The sequence below is a fragment of the Epinephelus lanceolatus genome, chromosome 21, assembly GCF_041903045.1.
Source record: "Epinephelus lanceolatus isolate andai-2023 chromosome 21, ASM4190304v1, whole genome shotgun sequence".
NCBI lineage: Eukaryota > Metazoa > Chordata > Actinopteri > Perciformes > Serranidae > Epinephelus > Epinephelus lanceolatus.
Window position 1 is genome coordinate 7,745,689 of NC_135754.1, and position 15,275 is coordinate 7,760,963.

Genomic DNA, 15,275 nt, shown 5'->3' on the forward strand with positions numbered 1-15,275 from the left:
ATGAATTCTTGAGTTAAGGCCCAAAACATTATTTGTGGGGTCACAGTGACCTTGACCATTGACCATCAAGGTTCCAAGTTGACGTTTATACCAAATTTAAGTCCTTTAAGGCCTTCTTGAGATATTGCTTTCACAAGAATTGGACAGACGCAAGGTCACAGGACCTTTGACCAATATATTCTAATCATTTCATCCCTGAATTTAAATGGACGTTTGTGTCAAATTTGAAGAAATTCCTTCAAGGTGTTCTTGAGAAAACATATTCTCAAGACTGAGACGGACGAGGTCACAGTGACCTTAACCTTTGACCATAAAAATCAGTTTATGGTTAAGTCCAAGTGGAAGTTTGTGCCAAATTTAAGGGAGAATCCCTCAAGGCGTTCCTGAGATAACACATTGGTATGTATGGGGTCGATGGACGGATAGAAGGACAGATAACCTAAAAACATAATGCCTCTGGCAACAGCGTACAAAGAAGTTACCACCGTAACATTTTCACTGGCTTTCAAGCACTTTCTACTGTTTACTGACCTCTTCTGGCACATTTGTCACGTCCAAGCTTACAAACCACAAATATAACTGAGAGCCATACTCCTCTACTGGCGCTGGGGAAAGGAGTCTGTCGCTTATTTTTGGTTTTCCCACATTTAAATAACCTGCATATATGTGTTAATTTTAGTGGAAAAAAGGGTACAGAGTAAGTAGTCATCCTCACTTCCTATCTGAATACACCTGGACAAACTCTTCCTCAGTACAAATTCTCTTTTTAATGATTTTCAGGATGATACAGAATTCAATGGAAGTATTATTAAAAAGTAACAGGCATCCATCCAAACAGAACACAGGAATCAATAGTGCTAAATGTTATGTTTGATGTAAAAATACAAGTACACCTCGCAATCTTAAAAACATGCCAACTCCCTGATTTTTTTTACAGTGCATCCAAGACTTGGGAAGAACTTTCTGAGGGCCGTTAAAAAAAAAGGACAAATGAAAAATCAAAGATGGCTTTTCTCTACTGAGCTCACTAACAGAGGATGGCTCACAGACAGACACTGAGTCGCACAATAAGTGTATGGCATTGGGTCAATGGCTGACAGTGGCGTTAGGTGGGTCAATCATAAAAGCATAGTTTTATGCAGTGAATACTTTGTAAGGTGCATTACAACAGAGGGAGAGGTTAATGAAAGTAAAATGCAACGAAACAGCTCCTAGTTCCCAAACATTACGTTCACTGTACAACCTTTTTGAGACATCCGGCTTCAGTAAACTTTGGTGATCCTGAATAACTTGCCTCACAAAGCTGGTTACCAGCTGGTTCTGTTAACTCTGACTTTATCAACCCAACTATAAGCTCATGTATATGGAAGAGCTAATCATATGCAACAGATCCATAGTAACATATTTAATGAAAGTACTGATTCCTGCTGGGGAATTCATTCATTGCAGCAGTTAAAAGTAAAAAAGAAAAAGCCAGAGTTAACCACAATAAGCTGTTTAACACACTGATTGCTTTGTGAGAGGTCCCTGCTCCTCAGCAGAGTCTGGAGTGTGCTAGGAGAATTTAAAGAGACAGTTCACCTCAAAACAAAAAATATATATTTTCCTTTTACCTGTAATGCTATTTATCAGTCTAGACCAGCCAACCATATCACCATGCAACTAATTCTAGCTTACGTAGCTCCACTGAGCTCGCTAACATTACAGCTCAGCCAAGGAGGGCGCTGTTAATGCTCATCTGACACTGTCACAAGCCTCTCATCTATGAGTAGATGCACACTTCCTTCTGCACAGTGATACAGCTGGTGGGTGTACTTTGGTAAAAAGAAAATATTTCCTACATGAAACTGCTCACAAGGTCTGTGGATTATCTTAAGCCCACAAGCTCACCTGGTGGGGCAGGTACCTCTTGTACAAAGGCTTTGTCCTTGCCGCAGTGGCTGCGATTCCAACCCTCAGCCCTTTGCAGCATGTCATTCACCCTCTCACCCCCTTTCACAGCATGACTGTACTGTCAAATAAAGCCAAAATGCAACCCCCCCGGCTGATATCTCCAACACTCTAAAACTTACACCAAAACAATTTTGACTTATAAACAACACCACAGGTAAGGGAAAAAATATGGATTCTTAATTTTGGGGTGAACTGTCCCTTTAAATGTAAAAAAAAAAAAAAAAAAGTAAAGAAAAAAACTTTGCAATGGCGTTTTAAAAGGTATCAACTTATTATTTGATATTATTTTATTTTTTAACATGTTAAAGTCTTTAATGATTCCTGTAGCACACTGCAGACTCCTCTATATACACCCGATCTCTAACAGTGTTGAGTCACTTTGAAATAATGACCATATTCTTTCAGATGACTTACTTGAAATGCTTTGTACTCTTTGGAATTCTTCTCTGAAACCAGCACACTTACAGTCAATTCACTTCATAGCACCCTGAGGCGAGCTGTAAAACCTTCCAAACTGTTAGTGGGAGGTGGACTGAGCTCCACAGTCACACCTGATGCACCGACAAGAACGCTTTAAAGACAGAATGTTTCTTCACTTAGTGCTGACAGAAGCCCCACAACGTGCCTCCTGAAGAGGATAAAAGACTTTGGTAAAAACATGTTGCAACACATCAGGAATACACTGCTTTAAATACAATAGTTTTCCCGTGTTATAGACAAGAAGCAGCAAAATATATATAAGACAGTTATGCTAATATACACCAGAATGATTTAAACAGTGAACTCCATTTGTTACAAAACAAACATACAGAAGTATAAATATATTCAGTATAAAGACTACACACATACACAGTGTCACCATAGACTCATCTATATATTTACAGGTAACATGAATAAAGTGGACCCTCATTCCCTTTAGTGATACTATACTGAACACACACACATACACACAGAGATGTGTGGAAGCTGCAGTTTGTTGTTCCTCCAATAACATTCCCAGGTGTGTGTCCTAAGGCGAAGTGCTCGCGTTGAAAAAAACTGGGCAATACTGAGGAAAAGTCGTGCAGGAAATCCTCAGATGTGCACTTTCTGAGAATTTCCCCCATCGTGGATAAATGAAGTTTCTGTTATGGATTTACCCAGAGTGATGGAGAGGAGCTGAGCCCTCCACTGTCTCTGCTCTCAGCAGCTTCAAAGGGAGCTCACTCTCCGTGTTTGGTCTGTCGCTCTCCTAAGAAAGGAAGTTTGTGAGGGCCTTGGGGGGGTGTCACTCCAACATAGCGTCCAGCTGGTCAGCCAGGTCGTCGAACATGTTGCCGATGTCATCCAGAATATTTCCTGCCGCCTTCACTGTGCTGCTGCCACTGGGAAACAAGACAGGACTGTGTTACAAGCAGACTGTTAACAGTACGTGGAGTTCAGTTGTTCTAGGTAACGCTGCTGAATAAAGTATAGTGCCTAGTTCATCCTCATATTGAATTTAAAAGAGCAGCATGAAGGATTTAGTGGCATCTGGTGGTGAGGTTGTAGAATGCAAGCAACTGAATAGAATGCTGCATACCGTAAAACTGTGGCTACACATTTTGACAAATAAACACCTGTCTCAATTAGACGTCTGGTCTGGTTACCACGTAGTTCATTTTTATAAACCTTTCTTTTTGGAAGTATAAAACCATGTTGTTTGCTGCCCACTGAAGCTAGGGTTAATTAGCTGCTTAGATCTCTCATACAGATATAAATGTTTAAACTTGCGTCAATATGGACATATTAGCTTGGTAAGATTTTCCACAATTCAATTGTTTGGTTCATTTTACTGAATCCATGGGCACCAGAGAAGACAGTAATTCATTCAGATTTACTGGCCTGGTAAACAAGACAGAGGCAAACAAAGTGGTGACTTTTGGTGACTTGGTTTTGATTAACATAATTGATACACTTCCTCATCCTGCATGTCCCTGAAAGCCCTTTTGTGGAACACACAACCAGCCTTCCAACATGTGAGTGCAGATCAGTAGTGCTTACCTGTCCACACTGCTCCCCTGCGCCAGTTTGTTCTCCACCACTTTGAGAGCAGCCTCCAGTGACGTACTGGTTTGCTCCAGCCTCTTCTGAGCCAGCACCTCCAGACCGGCCGTCCCTACTTTCCCTGTCTGACCTGGAGGTGCCGAGGTGGGGTACGAATGGGCCGGAGTTGGGGTAGAAGGAGCAGCAAACGTAACGCTCTGGACTACGTTGAGGTTCAGTCCTGAGGGAGCAAAGGTAAGGGATTAATCTGTCATCCAAACAACATGCATTTTGAGTTTGTTAGTTAGTTGGTTGGTTTGTGTTAGTGTGTGACATTGGTATTTTAAAGGTTTAGTTAGGATTTATCAGTGTCTCACAATAACAAACTGCCGATCAAGGCAGTGGTAGACCAGCAGCTCCAGTGCTCAGCAAGGTAAAATTACTGTTTTTGTCAATGGAGTCTGGCTTTGAAGACACAAAACACTCACTGTTAGTTCAGTTCCCTGTCGGAAAGGGCTGTCTGTTTTGGAAGTACTGAGCATACGACTGGATAACTGACACTTGGATTACACTGCACGAGTTGTGTGAAAGTTTGTAAACGGATGTTTTGATATAGTTTTGCTGTTGTAAAATGAGGACCCTTCTTACTTCCATTTTTTGGATTTTTGGTTCACTGTGGAGGCATACAAGAAAAACGTAGTGTTCTTCACGAATTCAATGAAACGCGGGGCGAGTAACTGATAAATAAATAATCACTATGTAGGTGAAGGATTCCTTTAATGAGGCAGAGATAGGCCTAGTCCATATGGAACCCTGTACTTCTGAAACCAAAGTTTTTCGGGCTCCAGTTTCCAAAAAAAAAAATCATCAACACGAGCGGTGTGATAAAAATATATGATATCCACACGAAACCGCAAACCCCACTACCAAGTGATGTGATACACATGCCAAAGCAGTAGGTGGCGATGTAACTTCTAACAGAAAGGCCATTTTAACCAATCAGAAGTCAGAGTCAATACCGTAATAAGGAAGTGCGGAAAATAAAAACAACCCGATCCACAAAAATAGCGCGACCTAATTCAACAGCAGAGGCGCCTGAATGACCAACTACACTACCACGAAAGCAGCGATGGGCCTGCCAACGGAGGTCCAACCCAGCCGTATCCATTACCTCCGTTGGCAGGCCCGTCGCTGCTTTCGTGGTAGTGGGTAGCTAGCAACAGGAGCATCCTCCTTCGTTTGTCGTTAGATTAAGCAGCTGGATATGCCATGCAAAGGGAGCAGATAGCACGCTCACAAATAAAGTTAGCACCAGCATGTTTGTTTGGTCTGCCATTTCACTAGCTATTTACTGTCGTTCTGACCTCAAACAATGGAGACAGGTAATAAAATACTGCGGTTATCCTATCTACACGCAACCACTGGCACCAAGTCTTCCAAAAATTTCACCCTGGACTCTGGTTTCAAAGAAATGCAGTTTCGGGGGCCCCAAAATTGCAGTTGCGTGTGGCCAAACAGCCAAATCACATAAAATAATACACGGTTTCAGAAGTACACGGGTCCATGTGGACTGGCCTTAGTCACAAAATAAGCCAAAATCTTTTTTTGCCAGTCTTACCTGCTGTTGATGCAGACACCATGCTGGGCTGAGGGAGTCTTGATACAGACAAACCAGCAGCTTTCTGGGGACTCTCTGGCTTGGACATCACTGTCTGTGGGTGCACAGGTTTGGGGCTGGGTATACATGTCTGTGTGTGAATGCTGCCGCCCAGTTTCGGGGAGACTGTGTGAATCTGTACACTGGTTAGTTTAGGAATGGCTGTTTGTGGACTAGCTGGTACTGAACAGACGGCTTTCTGGGGGGTTGTTGGTCTGCTGTTAGGGGGTTGTTTGAGTGGACTGGGAGGTTTTGAGGACACTGCAGGCTTTGGGCCTTTTCCCATGGAGCCCACTCTCTGGAACATAATCCCTGGCCTCTGAGATTCATCATCACTCTGCGCCCTGAATTCATTGTGCGTGTGAAGACTGTTGGTTTGCAGGTAGTGGTTGTCTTTGTGAGGGGAGGTAACCTCATCAGGTGTCAATGAGTCTTTGTCTTTGGGTTTGTGTCGTCTTTTCACCGTGTCAGACTCTTTCAGGTTGAACTCGGGGAGCTCCAGGCTGGTCGGAGTCTGGGCTGGACGTTGTGGAGAAGTTCTGATTTCAGTGTCTGCGTGGGTGACAGCTGACATCCTTGGCCTCTGTTTGATAGTGAGGTTGCCTTCTTCAGCGAAAGGGAGGTGGTCAGCGTGCTTCGGAGATGCAGTAGCACTCTTTGACATTCTTTCACTTTTCCTGTCTCTCTCTTCAAGTGTTTGCCTGTCAATCTCCATTTCTGTCCTCTCGCTTCCTGTCCTCCTCAGGCCCCCAACGCCCAGAGCAGGGACAGGTTTGGAGTGCTGTAGGATGACGTGAGGAGTCATCCCATGTGGAATCGGGGAGGAAACAGGAATGAAAACAGGTGAAACTGGGATATGAGGTGGAGGTATATCTATCCTCCTGGATGGGCTGCTGCTGCTGCTTCCCTCTAACCTGGCTGCGATGCTCCTCACACTGCCTGAGCTCTCTGTCTCCACCCTGCCCTTCACCTCTGGCTCCACCCCTTGTCCATTCCCCGGTTGGCGTGCCGGGCTGCCACTTACCGAGCTCATCCTCTTGGGCGGTGGTGGGGGAGGGCCTTTGCGTCGAGATCGCACAGCAAAAGAGTGGCTGCGGTTGATGTGGCGTTGGGCCCCTGTGGCACTCGTGTGCCCACGTCCCGGCCTGCGCGACAGGGTGGCATAGGAGGGCATGGCTCCAGAGGAAGCAGAGGTGTGGGAGGGAACAGGGTCGTCATCATCATCCGGTTCGCCATCAGACAAGGCGTAGCGAGTCAAGCTTTGGGCACGCTTCTTGTGCGGGCCCCTCTGGGCTTCCTCAGCTGGGCCCTGCCCAGGCCGGGGTCCCAGCAGAGGTACAGCTCCAGGCAGAGGCTTGGAAAGCACCCGTGGGGCCCCGTTGATGCCTCCTGCCTGAGCGTGGATGTAACTGAAGGCCTTCTGTGTAGGGGAAGGCTGCGGGGATGGGGAAGAAGGGGAGGGAGGTGGATGATGCTGAGGCTGATAGAGGCGGTTTGGAGACTGGAAGTGTTTGGCCTTGGGTGGGACGGCCGGGTATGCAAAGCGAGGCATCTTGCTGGGGGTTAGCGGAGGTGTTAGGGGGGAGAAGGGGAGTTTGTTGGGGGTAGCTGAGCGACTCTGGTGCTCCCACATCTCTGTAGGTCTCTGTCTACCTCTGCCTCCAGGACTGCTTCCCCCACGCTTGGCCTCCTCCCCTGCACCGCTCCCTAGACTCTCCTCTGACCGGCTGGATATCTTGGCTGAGGACGGTGCAGCCTGGTGATCTTGAGAATATCCTGAATTTCCAGAATTCCCTGATCCCCGCGATCTCATGCTAATGCTCTCCTGACTGACTGACATGGCAGATATAACTGCTGCAGAGGTCACGCCCCTGATGCCGAATGCCTCTGTAGCTCCTCCCCCAGCTCTGCCCATCATAGCACTCTGCAGCTCGGCGCTCAACTCACTGTCCTGGAAGGACATGAGGGTCCTGGGGGTGCGAGGGGAGGGGCAGCAGTCGTCAGAAGGAGCATCAGAGCGGGCATGAGCGTGAGCGTGCACATTGTGTGTTGGTGTGTGTTCAATGGCCACCAGCTCCAGGGCAGCAGGGGGCTTCCGTCGAAGAGTCCCACCTCCAGCTCTGTCGGCATGGTTACGAGAGCGCTGCAGGTCACAAAGTCTCTTCACTGCTAACATGAGCTTCTTCTGATGGCCTGAAACAGAGAGACAGCAATCACTACAATCTACTGAATACAGAACACAGAGCTTCCTATTATAAGTCAGCTGCTTTAAAGATATACTACCAATATGTAGAATTCTCCTAAAAAAAAAGAAATAAAACAATGTATAGACTCATACAGAAGTAATCCCTCTCAATTATCACTTACGACCCACTAGAAGTGTGGGGATGTATTTATCTGCAGAGACTGAGACAGTAAAGTTTTAACAAACATGTATGTGTTTGGGAAGTATGTAGCAAGCATACGACTGGATAAATGAGACTTTTGGATTATACTGCATGAGTTGTGTGAGTTTATAAACAGATGTTTTGATATAGTTTTACTGCTGCTAAACGTGGCTCCCTATGACTTCAATTCAACAAGTATTTTCTCTGTTTTTGGATTCTCTGTTCATTGTGGAGGCATGTAACAAAAACAAAGTTTTCTTCACAAATTGAACATAACACAGGGCGTGTAACTGATATACAAATGGTCAATTGGGGGATGAAGTATGCCTTTAAATTAGTCATCCCTCTTTGAGTTATTGCTAATTTTCTTAATTGCTACAAAGTATGTAGAAAACATTTAAATGAAATTTATTCATGGTCTGAAATCACTCAATTTCTATCACAGTAAAAAATTGTAAAATGAATGTGTGAAATTCAAAAAACAAGATGTACAATCTAAAGCCTCTCTGGTGACTCCTAGAGGTGCAACACCAACAATATGTTACGTAAAGGGTTCAAATGAGATTTTCATAGTGCAATAACCATTTTAGAAAATACCACAGTTTCACGGTATACGGAATTACACAATGCGTGTGCCGTAAAAAGTGTGACAAGCAGTCAGGGAGAGAATGAGATGTGCGCACACAGGTGAGATTCTCTGTTTGGTAGCTTTTTTAAAAATACCGTAGTAAAGCAAATGTACATGGTATGATAATCGTCAATTTTTAGCCCATGGTATACCTTGAATCTGGTACACCACTGTAACCCTAGTGCTGTGAGGCGTCAAGTTTATTTGGAGACACAAACAAGAGCAAGTTCAAATGGACATAAAAGGATCTGAAGAGAGTGAAGAGTAAACATTTAAATATGGAACAGCTTCATCCTTTGGGGACATCCACAGCACATACATATTCGGTCTAATTGCTCACCCAGTTTGGTGATGCCTATCTCCTGCAGGTCCTCCCAGGTAATGTCTTTGACGATAGTAATGGAGTCATAGCCATTGTCACACAATCTCTTCTGGTACTGAGGCAGTCCAATCACACTCAGCCACTCTCCCAGGTCCGACTGAGAGCAACAAACAGACAGTCAGAATCATTTTGGGTGTTGTGCTTAGCTAATTTTAAGTAGCAGTATCAACTGTGTGACCATGATGGAACACAGTTAGACACATGTGGTTCAGAGTATTACAACAAATCCAAGAGAAGTAGCTGCATTTCAGGGTTGTTACAACATGTGAGTCAGACATTAGAGGTGTGTCCTCACAGGAATGTAATCAGGCAGCCACTCAGGGATGCTCAGCTTGCTGATCTCCATTGAAATCTTCTTTCTGTGGCCTGGTTTGGTCACTCCAATAGCTGTCAGGTCCTGAAGGACAAAACATACAAAGGCAGCCAGTGAATACACAACATCAAAAAATGAGGACAAAAACATTTCATCATTCAAATATTGGCAATGCTTCAGTACTATATACAATATTTACACAATTCATCAATGCTAAAATGCTAACTGTAATACACGTACCTCAGGGGTCATCCTGCTGATGGTGGGTACATCATATCCTGCACTGATGAAGTTAGATGTGTACTGCTCCAACTGGAACTCACATAACCACTGGTAAATGGCCTCAGAGTCCTGACAACAGAGACGGAGGATGTTTAGGAGGCGTCTCTCTCACACAGCTACAGCACTAAAGTACTCAACTGACCTTGCCCTCCAGAAGCTCCTCTGGCCTCACGAAGCCTTTCTGAGGAGTGCCGTTGACCTGCCGACGGGAACCACCTAAAAAACACACATGATCAATCCTACAGGACGACAACCTCCGCTGTGCTTTATTGTGAGTGTGTGCAGGGTCAGCACACCCTGGGGGAAAAAGGAGACACTGTTAGAATATCAAGAGCCCCCTAGACAAAGACGACGCAACAGCAAGTGTGTGACAAGTGAGTCAAAACTGTATGTAAAAAAAAATATGCTAAGAATAATACACATTTGATCAAGTCATTTGACCCCAAATGATCATTTGTATGTCAAATACTCACCCCTTATTACATTGACTTTATGAAGAAAACGTTGTTTTTCTCACATGCCCCCATGGTGAACGAAGAATCCGAAAACTCTTGATTAATTTAAGTCATAGGGTCTGCATTTATCAACAGCAAAATTATATCAAAACATCCATTTACAAAGTCTCGCACAACTTGTGCAGTTTAATCCAAGTCTCATTTATCCAGTTGTATGCTCAGTACATCCCAGACCTCGTCAACATGTAACTGAACAGAAAGTTAAACTTAATCTATGCTCTCTTCAAATCCAAGCTCAATTGACAAAAACAGTAATTTTACCTCACTGAACACGAGAGTTGCTGGTCTACCACTGCTTCTGTCAGTGTGACTTTGAAGGATCTCAAATTACCCTTTAAAACAACAGAGTCAAAGAATAACATGAACCAACCAATCAAGGCAGTGGTAGACCAGCAGCTGCCATGTGCAACGAGGTAAAATACTGAGCTTCCAATTGGATAAACGAGATTTGGATTATACTGCACAAGTTGTTTCGTGTTCTTTTTGTGAATGGATGTTTTGATATAGTTTTGTTGTTGCTGTTATTCACCTTATGACTTCAATTCGATTCTTCGTTCACCGGAGGCATGTGACAGAAATGTTTTCCTCACAAAATCAACATAACATAGGGTGAGTACAGTAATTGATATACAAATGGTCATCTTGGAGGTGAAGTATTCCTTTAACTTAAGTCATGTCAAACTCCGTTAAATCAGTCTTCTCCTTGCAGCTGTCTGGGTAAGAGAGGTTGTTGTTGTTGGGTCTCTCCTGGTGGGTTAGGGTGTGTTATCTACCTGATCTGAAAAGCCACTGAGCACACTCATGACTCATCTCTCTTTCAGTCATGACACATTACCACAGATCTCAGAGGAATGCACCTTTCCTCCCATTTTCTCTTAACTTTGTCTGTCTTTTTGCCTGAGGCGAGCATTTTGTTCTTTTAGTCAGTCTCCTGACAGGGTCCATCACCTTTTAATTATCACAGTCTATAAAGCACCTTTCCGAACACCCAAATACACTTTGCACAGCCAAAGTAAGTAATGGAGGAGATAGAAAACCAAATCCAAAAAAAGGGAAGGACAATTGATTTGATTATACCAAGAAATTACAAAGTTATACCAAGTTCTTTTGTGATTTGGATGAACTGAAAATTAGTGGAGTGATTGAAAAGACAACAGATATTTTTAGCCTGAGGTCCTTGATTAAGGGCATAGGTTAACAACACTTAAGACAGCTAGCCCAGCTCTGTCCACAGTATGAAAACACACCTACACATGTCTAAACCTCACTACATAAATATTGTGTCTCATAACAGATATAATAAAAAAGTATTTGTTCTCAGGGGAGTTGAAGATGCTGGGAACTACTTTTTGGCTGGCAGCCAGGCACAGTGATTTCCTGGAGCCTTGTTATCACCATTATTCTACCAAGTTTGTGCAGACACCTATCCTAATAGGCAAACAAGTCTGTTTGAGCATTTAACTCCTAAACCCATAAGTGCTATCTTTAAATATCTGTTTGTGTAGAGACTAAAGCAACAAGGTAAGTGGTGGGCATCTTTTTGAACAGGCCAGGCTAGCTGTTTCCCCCTGCTTCCAGTATTTATGCTAAGCTAGGCTAATCACGTCCTGATTCTATTTCTATACTAACTGCAGAGACACCACAGTTATATCAATCTTCTCATCTGACCCAAGCAGCAACCTCCAGGGCTGAAAGAGGAAGGCAACAAGTCACTACCATGGCCACTATGTTGGTTAGGTAATGTGACCATGGTGTAGCCCTCGATTCACAGAGCATAGGCACAACTTTAGCTGTAGCTACTTCAGTGTGTTTACAGTTCATGAAAGTTAATTGTAATGTTTTGGGTGCCTAAAAAAGCCTGTTCAATGTTTAAAAGACCCCCCAAGGAGTCAGACATTCAGTTTTGCCAGTACATTTTGTTTTAATGGTTTTAAGTCTGTTTTTACCATTAGCACTACCTACAAAACAGGCTGAAAGTTAGCATTAGCATTGAAAACTACCAATAACATTAGTATTACCACAGTTAATAGCTGTAAATGCACAATGCTAACCAAGCTAGCAGCTAGCATTATGGGTTATTTCCATCCTCTCGTCAAAAAATGGTCACCTCTGGCTCCAAAAATCAAAGATGGCGACAGCCAAACTGCCAAACTCAAGGCTTAAAAATGGGAATCCACAGACCAATGGGTGATGTCATAGTAGCTATGTCCATTATTTTATACAGTCTATCATCTAACCCCAGGAAAGTAAGTGGATACATGTGTTTCCTAATTATTTAAGATAATCTCAACATTTAGATGCCCTGGGGCCAAATCTGGACCTGGCCCGTTCTCATGTCTGTGTTGCTTATCTTTCTGTATTCTATATTTGCTCTTTTTTGAGTTTTTATTTTTCTCTACTTTGTTGTGAAGGTCAGGGGCCCTGCTATCCCAGTACAGTAGCTCGTAGAGAGGTATTTGGCCTCAGGGCAAAAGAAAACTTTTAGGTCAAGATGCAGGCTGCTCTTCACAAAGGCAAAATGAAAAGTGTGTACACTGCAAAACACATTTGGCTTAATATTATATATCAATATAAGTCTGGAATACAGTCCTAAAAAGAGCTGGTTGTTCAACAGTTTCTTTGCATCTGACAGTCATAACAGAAAAGGAAGAAAAACTGGAGAAAAAGTAGGACTGATATTAAATTTATGTCCTAGAAATTCTACATTCAAACTCAGAGTATCAGTTCATCAGGAGTATTTTCTCTGGTTTCATATGCACTTATCTTTACACTGTCTGAATAAACAAACACAGAGTAGACTCCTCTGCTCATATCTAACAACTGAAAGTACAATAAATGTGAATTAATGCTGGATCCCCGGCAGCTACCATAAATCATCAAACAATCCTTACATGACTTCTTACCCTTTAGGAGGAAGGAGAGCGTCAGAGCTCCTGATGTTTGGCACTTCATCCTTCTTTCTAACTATCCTTCATGCAGAGCAGACATTTCTTTCAGTTCAGTCCTCTGATCTGTTCTCTTTCTCCCTCTGTCTCCTTCACTTAACAAATATGTTTTGCTCTTTCTGCTTCTGTTCCTGTCTCCTCCCTCTGACCCCTCCCTCCCACTCCTCATTTCTCTTCTCCTTCACTTTAAACCTCCTTCCTATTCAGCCTGAGGTCAACAGAGATCCTCTACTTCATTTAGCATGTCACTCTCTAACACTTTAAAGGCCCCCCTCTCAATAAGTCCAGAGAATAGCTGCAACACGTGCGCTTTTCTAGGATTTTTCTGCACCTGCCCTTGAGATCTAAAAGCACGCACACACACACACAAAGACACGTTCTGGTAGCCCATAGTGCTTCCCTAGAGAGGTGATCAGGTGCTTTTATGGGTTGTGTGCTTGAGAGAAGCGTGTGGTTTTATTGGTTTCTGTGGTGAGGTGTGCTTGTTCTCTGTCCTCTCATCTCACATCCTTGTACACTGACAGCAACAACAGCTCAAGCTGCAGAACAAAAGCACTATTTGTCTTTAATTGCATTCCTCAAGTGCATAAATATTTTTATCTTCCAAAAGAGTAGGAGAAATAAATTGGAATTTTGGGAAAATGTCATAAAATAAAGAAGTAAAACTATAATACTAGTAAACAGTCTGTCACCTTTCATGTGTCAAATGAGGAATGTGGACGACAAGAAGTTATAGGTTTCACTAATAAGTATCATTACCCTAGATTTAAGGCCATGGAAAAGAAATTAAATCAATTACACGATGAACACTATGAGTCTGTAACTGAGCACAGTTTGAAGTAGCATCTAAAGCACAGCAGGGACTTGTTTTATTCCAGACAGCTGAGTCAAAGAGTGCAGAGATCAAAACACAAATTCATGGCATCAGAAAAGGATTAAAGCTCAGGCTTCATGACTCTCTGGAAATTATATGAAATGGAGCCAGAATGTACTGGGGGACTGAGACGACTGTATGCTGCACTTCATCTGAGGAGATGGGAAAGTTAACCACACATGCATTTGACAAACCAATCATTGTCTCCATCCTCAGAACCCAGGCCAATTACACTCCCAGGTTGTCAATATCTACACTGTGTCACACCCCACAGCGTGTGATATCGACCTGATAGGCACCCTTTAGTGTCTTTATGAGACGCATCAGGCTTTCAGCTAACTCTAATGTAAACCTGTCAGTGGCAAAACTTGAAGCCAGAGCAACTGACATAGTACAAGGAGCGAGAAAGTCTGTGTAGGGTGGAAGGGAGGGGAAGTGTATGAGCCAAACAAAACAAGACCTTCACGCAGTAGGCTGAAGCTCATGTCATTGTGAAACCAAAAGTCACTGATGTTTTAACCAAGCGGTAAACTCCAAGGCAGAAAAATTAAGCCTTTACACAAGTGCCAAAAACTGCAGTTCCTCAGATGGCCACTTGAGGTTGGCTCTAAAACAGAATGAGTCCCCATAAACCAGTAGCCTCGCGTCACCAGGGTCGTTTTTATGCACTCTGAATTTTGTCTGGATTCTAGTTCCGGTCTAAAAAGCGGATGCAGAATTCACCAAATTCACCAAAGTAAAAGTGTTCACCAAAGTAAAACTTTAAATTCTGGCGCACCATCGATTTGGGGTGATGAGGGGTGTAAGAAAATCGATTAACTTAATGGCTTGGGGCTTTTCTTGTAAATTATATTCTTTAAATTAAAAGTTTCACTGCATTTTTATTAGCTTGGTGCTTTTATTTTGACGGAAAGGCGCATCCATCGCATTCCGGATCCTGTCTCACTCGCCCTGGTTCCGTTTCCTTACCAAAACGGCCACTAACGGCCCCAGACTAATAAACCAGTGGTTCCCAACTGATCCAGCCCAGCCACCAGATCCAGATTTCTCCTTAGTCATTAGTTAAAGGTCCACACAGTTTAATCTACTCAGCATAGTGCTTGCATTTGGCCACATCATTGAGCTAGTTTGCTGTCTCTGTTAAGTAGCTGTCAGTTAGTCAGTCACTCTACAATAGGAAATGGCAACTTAAAATAAAAGCTGCCTCTGTGCCAAATGTGCAAAATTAAGTGTGTTTTTGATAAACCTGGCACATTCATGAGTCACTTGTGGTCCATTTAGAATGGACCCATGACCCACTTTTGGACTGCAACCCACCAGTTGTGAAGCAATGCC

The 15,275-nt window shown here is 43.3% G+C and overlaps 1 protein-coding gene across 3 annotated transcripts in view; it reads right to left on the minus strand.

Moving 5' to 3' along the window:
- Positions 1–744: 744 nt before the first annotated feature.
- caskin2a (CASK interacting protein 2a) overlaps positions 745–15,275 on the minus strand; it is a 78,481-nt gene continuing 63,950 nt past the window's right edge. For all 3 annotated transcript variants that reach the window (XM_033611979.2, XM_033611978.2, XM_078163131.1), the window contains 7 exons: positions 9,749–9,822; positions 9,565–9,675; positions 9,307–9,408; positions 8,970–9,108; positions 5,576–7,807; positions 3,976–4,198; positions 745–3,317 (listed from right to left, as the gene is read on the minus strand). In XM_033611979.2, coding sequence (XP_033467870.2) covers positions 3,221–3,317; positions 3,976–4,198; positions 5,576–7,807; positions 8,970–9,108; positions 9,307–9,408; positions 9,565–9,675; positions 9,749–9,822 — 2,978 coding nt within the window. In that variant the 3' untranslated portion in view covers positions 745–3,220. The remainder of the gene's footprint in view (positions 3,318–3,975; positions 4,199–5,575; positions 7,808–8,969; positions 9,109–9,306; positions 9,409–9,564; positions 9,676–9,748; positions 9,823–15,275) is intronic.